The sequence below is a fragment of the Hylobates moloch genome, unplaced genomic scaffold, assembly GCF_009828535.3.
Source record: "Hylobates moloch isolate HMO894 unplaced genomic scaffold, HMol_V3 SCAFFOLD_55, whole genome shotgun sequence".
Lineage (NCBI taxonomy): Eukaryota > Metazoa > Chordata > Mammalia > Primates > Hylobatidae > Hylobates > Hylobates moloch.
Window position 1 is genome coordinate 79,362 of NW_026652330.1, and position 6,000 is coordinate 85,361.

General features: G+C 43.7%; 1 protein-coding gene across 1 annotated transcript in view; it reads left to right on the forward strand.

Moving 5' to 3' along the window:
* Nucleotides 1-5,403, forward strand: part of LOC116463727 (N-acetylaspartylglutamate synthase A) — a 36,590-nt gene extending 31,187 nt beyond the window's left edge. Inside the window, exon 5 of the mRNA XM_032146966.2 lies at nucleotides 2,699-5,403. Within this exon, the coding sequence (XP_032002857.1) occupies nucleotides 2,699-3,189 (491 nt within the window). The 3' untranslated portion in view covers nucleotides 3,190-5,403. The remainder of the gene's footprint in view (nucleotides 1-2,698) is intronic.
* Nucleotides 5,404-6,000: the final 597 nt, after the last annotated feature.

A 6,000-nucleotide genomic window follows, 5' to 3' on the forward strand; every position in this document is an offset into this window, starting at 1 on the left:
CTCATTGCAAGCTCTGCCTCCCGGGTTCATGCCATTCTCCTGCCTCAGCCTCCCGAGTAGCTGGGACTACAGGTGCACACCACCATGCCCGACTAATTTTTTGTATTTTTAGTAGAGATGGGGTTTCACTGTGTTAGCCAGGATGGTCTTGATCTCCTGACCTCGTGATCTGCCTGCCTCAGCCTCCTAAAGTGCTGGGATTACAGGCATTTTCATGATCATCATGCTTAGTGCCAAAGTGTTAAACCTTGTGTGTTATCATTTTGACTTTTTTAGTTACCTTACAAAATCCATTCATTCGTAACCAGGTGGCTTTATAATTTATCCATGTTGCCTTTCGTGGTGAGGTGTTTTAAAACTGTTTTATAGCCTTTTTTTAGATACAGTGTCATAGGTGGGAAGGGACATTGTTAAGGTAAAGACACTAGTTATTCGACCTGAGAATACAATTCTTAAATCTTTCCAAGGAGACTAACTGGAGACAAATCTGAAGTCCTAGCTTTTTAGCAAAGTAAGGGGAATCAGTCTCTGTCCTTGGTACAGGATTTTATCTCAGTCCTTTCTATCTCTCTCTCTCTCTCTTTTTTTTTGGTCCATTGAGGCATTTTATTTATAAATATTAGTATCTATTACATCCCTAGAAAAATATCCCAGGATTTTCCCACCTGTGTATTTTATCTTACTTCTTCACAGGCCATGATGGCCGTGATGCCAGCTGAGGTTGTCAGTACAGTGAAACCAAACTGATGGAATGGGAGCAGATTATTCTGCCATTTTTCTGGATCTTCAAATTGCACATCAGACTGGGGCTGTTCACTCCCCACTTGTTTAACCTGCCTGTGAGGTTCACAACAATTTTCCCAGCTCTGTGATCATCAGTGATTTCAGATTTGCCAACGTAACTATGCTTTGTCATCAGTTAGAAACCAGATGATGACTTTGGAGCATGGCCTAATAAGAACCTGGCATTTGCCTCTTTTTGGCTTTGGTGATGCTCTTGAGAGCATCAGCCAGGACACTGATGTGCACCATTCTGTCAGCACAGAAAGATGGAAGAAGGAGCCATCTCTCTTCTTAAAAATCAGTAAGTTGGCCAGGTGTGGTGGCTTACCCCTGTAATCCCAGCACTTTGGGAGGCCAAGGCGGGCAGATCACAAGGTCAAGAGATCGAGATCATCTTGGCCAAGGTGGTGAAACCCGTCTCTACTAAAAATACAAAAATTAGCTGGGCGTGGTGGCATGTGCCTGTAGTTCTGGCTACTCGGGAGGCTGAGGCAGGAGAATCGCTTGAACCCGGGAGGCAGAGGTTGCAGTGAGCTGAGATCGTGCCATTGCACTCCAGCCTAGGCGACAGAGTGAGACTGTGTCTCAAATAAATAAATAAATAAATAAGTTAATTTTATTTCTTCTAATCATGAGAAGAATACATTCTCAGTATAGAAAATTCAGAAAATATGGCCAGGCGCAGTGGCTCACACCTGAAATTCCAGCACTTTGGTAGGCCAAGGCAGGTGGATCACCTGAGGTCAGGAGTTCGAAATTAGCCTGGCCAACATGGTGAAACCCGTGTCTACTAAAAATACAACAATTAGCTGGGTGTAGTGGCGGGCACCTGTAGTCCCATCTACTCAGGAGGCTGAGGCAGGAGGAGAATTGCTTGAACCCAGGAGGCGGAGGTTGCAGTGAGTCAGGATCACACTACTGCACTTCAGCCTAGGTGACAGAGTAAGACTCTCTCAAAAAAAAAAAAAAAAAAAAAAGAAAAAAGAAAATTTGGAAAATACAGCAAAGTCAAATGAAAAAGGTATGTATCATCCCCACCATTTAGAGACAACTACTGTTAATATTTTGGTGTCATTCTTTAGTCTTTTCTTCTGAGAAATCTCTTTTTGCTTAGTTATGGTCATATTGTATGGTCTTTAATCCCCTGTTTTCCCATGTAATTACAAGCTCTCTGTGGGCATTATTTATTTTTGGAACAGGGTTTTACTCTGTCATACAGGCTGGCGTGGAGTGGCATGATCATGGCTCACTGCAGCCTCAAACTCCTGACCTCTAGGGTTCCTCCCACCCCAGCCTCCCAAGTAGCTGGAACTGCAGCTGGGGTAGGGGGAATCCTACAGCAAGCCACCATACCCACCTAGTTTTATTATTATTATTTTTTTTAGAGATGGGGTCTCGCTGTGTTGCCCAGGCTGATCCAAACTCTTGGCCTCAAGCAATCCTCTCACGTCAGCCTCCCAAAGTGCTGGGATTACAGGCGTGAGTCATTGTACCCAGCCGGTATTATTATTAATGGCTGTAAAATACATTGTTTTTCTCTATTGTGAGAGATTTAGATTATAATTTTTCATTTCTTCAATATTTATTATTTATTAAGTGCCCATCATGTACCTGGTTCTATGATTTGTATTTTAAATAATACTGCCATCAATATCTTTGTGCATAAAGCTTTTTTTCCCCATATATAAGATTATTTCCTTGGTAGTAGGATGGCTGAGTCAGAGGAAATCAGCATTTTTAAGACTAGATAAAAAATGGCCGTATTGTTTTCCCAAGGTGTACTGATTTCCATCCAGACCTTTTGTGATTAATCGAGCCTGTCTTTCTGCCCCTTCTGGGCAGATCCCTGTCTCTTCTTTGAAGAGTCATCTGACTTCTCAGTTGTCACCTTTACATCACTGTGCTTTCCCCACAGGTGGCGTGGGCGTCATGTGTCCGCTGACAGAACAAGGCAAGCAGTTGGCTATTCAGGTGTCCAACATCCTAGGCATGGACTTCTGTGGCATTGATCTCCTTATCATGGACGATGGCTCCTTTGTGGTGTGTGAGGCAAACGCTAATGTCGGCTTCCTAGCCTTCGACCAGGCATGCAACTTAGATGTGGGTGGGATCATTGCAGACTATACCATGTCCTTGCTGCCAAATAGGCAGACTGGAAAGATGGCTGTCCTCCCAGGACTGTCGAGTCCGAGGGAGAAGAACGAGCCGGATGGCTGTGCTTCAGCTCAGGGAGTTGCAGAGAGCGTCTATACCATCAACAGTGGGTCTACCTCTAGCGAAAGTGAGCCTGAACTGGTAGAGATCCGGGATTCCTCAGCAAGCACAATGGGGGCCCCACCCTCCATGCTGCCCGAACCTGGCTACAACATTAACAACAGGATTGCTTCTGAATTAAAACTTAAGTGAATTCCTGCTTTTTGGCAGCATTTAAACCAAATCCTACTGCTTCCCTAGTAGTTTTGAGTGAATAAAATCTGGACTAATGTGATTTCATTTGCACAGAAACTAGAAATCCCATCTGGGCACTCAGCATTTTTTCTAACGATGATTTAAGCAAATGGCCTAGCTTTGTGGTTTTTACAAAGACAAATATAAAAACACTCACCAAGAACAACGTCCCGACTGATCAATATGAGACTGATGTCTGCTGTGAGCACGTGGCTATTACGGCTGACTCTAAGGCACTGACTCTGCTGTTGCTTCTGACTTTTAGCAGTAGAACCCATTAGCTCGAAATGGCTCTTGGAATTATGTACTCAAAAGCAACCACGGGATGGAAGCATATGCAGATGAGGTGGAATGTGACTGCGGTAATAGGTTCTTCACTAAGTGTGTGTGTGATGCTTGGAAAATACACAGTTCAAACACTATTAGAGGATCGATCTCTGCTCCCCATCAATCACCATCTTGACCATATTTCTCCGACACTCAGGATATGGTGTTTTAGGGAGCTTCCTCATTAGCATTTTCAATGAAGCACTTTGTAGAAAGTGAGATTGAGCGTTCTTTGACTTCACAGGTTGGCAAATGTCCTGCTTTGTAACTGGGCCTTTCTACAAATTGCTTTGCCACTCTGAATTTATAGACCCTGCTTCAACTAGTGTCAGCTCTAGCAGCTTCTTGCACCTTTGCTGCCTTTGGCCTCAGCTGGAAATGCACTTCAATGAGCTAGCGGCCACTCAGTTTATTTCTTAAGCGTGCACTAGAATCTAACACCATGGACTTTCTTTTTCAATGGACTCTGTTCACTTGTCATCCAGAAGCCAGTGGGTTTTTACCATAGAAAGCTACTTGGAGATCATCATTCTTCCCCTCCTCTACTGAAACTTTGTGTACTGCTTAGCTGTAGGAGGTTTCCTTGTATGAGTGGGTGTTGTAGGTCTGTTGAGTAGATGGGAGCCATTGGAAACACTCCAGTCCCCTTGAAACTCTACTTTGATCTAGGATCCAGACACCTGTCCTTACCCACTTTTCCAAACGGGGAAGACTCAGGTATCAGGAATTACTCATTGCACATTTTGTGGGGGTGGGGGGCTAATGTAGACATGACACCAAGTGCTTTTCATTTTAATTCTCTAAGCAGTAAATGAGATCTTTCCCTTGGGAGAAATCAAGAGATGGAGTTTTCCATTTCTGCTTATATGAAATATGACTGAAAATGAACAAAGCCACCTTTTTAACCAAATACACTAGAACATGTGCACTCAAGAGTTAGCATAACTGGAGTTGTTTTCTTGATGTTGCATGTGCCAAGAACACTTAGGGTTCCCCTTTGGGATTACCTTTGAAGCCATGCAAGGCAAGAGGCCCTGCAACTTTATAGTCAGACCTTGTGTTTTATCCAAGCCCTCCTCCTGCCCACCAAGATAATCCTGAGCTTCATCGCCCATTCTATTTAGCAGACTTATTTTCTAATGCTCTGTAGCTGTTAAAAAAAAAAATCATTCCTCAAAAAATCTACCCTTAAAGGACAAAGATTTACCAACACTGAAGACCCTTACAAGTTGACAGTTTCTAAAGAGGGTTCTAGGAATGTTCTGTGTAAGGTCAGCTTCACTGGAATAAACATACATCTTCCCAAGGTGACTACTTCAAAGGCAACACTACCCATTCGGGTGCAGAAATTACTGTACTTTGCCATAAATGTAAAATGTGTATAAAGTTAAGCTATTGCATTTTTTCGTAACACATTTAAATAGAAATTGGCTTTTAAAGTATTGTAGTTAAAACCAGATCTCACCAAGTAATAGTTGTACAATTGACAAATGTTTGGTGCCACGTAATGGAGATGTCACACTACACAGTTGTAGTTTAAATGCAGTCCAACATAAGGTGCATGCCACTGAACTGTAACCCTAGTAATGTGTCTTGTACAATTGAAAAATAATAGTTCACCTTTATATAGGTTAAGATATGTACCTTATCTTTACCACTCAGGGTGGCTTTAAAAGACGGACAGCTTTAGGTTTGTTCTCACTGGAACTGGTTACACTTTCTGTGCAAACTTAACCAAGTGATGATCGTCTGGAAGCTGCATTCCCTCATTTCCACTGTTTGGTGTGAATCTAGTCTCCCCACTTTATCTAAAAGGAGGCTAGAAGGGCCCCAGCCTGAGCAGAGCAGCTAAAGAATGCTTCCAGATTCCTTTGCCAAAGGAGGCCCATTTTCCAGCTGTGAGTGACATCTGTAGTCATTGGCTTCATTGCCTGGCACTCGCCCTGTCTAGAAGTGGAGAAAGCTGGATCATAGCTGGACCACAACCAGCCCCAATCCAGGATTTCCCATACCATGCTGGCTGTGGGCTCTGTGAGCCTCAGCCAGGTGGCCAGGCTATACTTGTCACAGCTGGCCACAGGCCTGCTAAAGGAACATGAAGTGCAGAGCCAGAGCCTGGTTCTGGTTCTCCGCTTGAACCGCTGACCTTGTGCAATCACAGGAACTCTGTGTCTCCATGTTTCATTCAGACAGAGAAAATGCCTCATTTGTTTACCTCTTTGAGGCTGAAGTGAGACCGGTGCATGTAAATTAATGGTAGTAGAGCACCTCCCACATCTGATTTTATAACAGTTTCCCATCACTCCTTAAAGAAAAAGGCCAGGCCGGGCATGGTGGCTCACGCTTGTAATCTCAGCACTTTGGGAGGCTGAGGCGGGCGGATCACGAGGTCAGGAGATCGAAACCATCCTGGCTCACACAGTGAACAAAAAATTAGTCGGG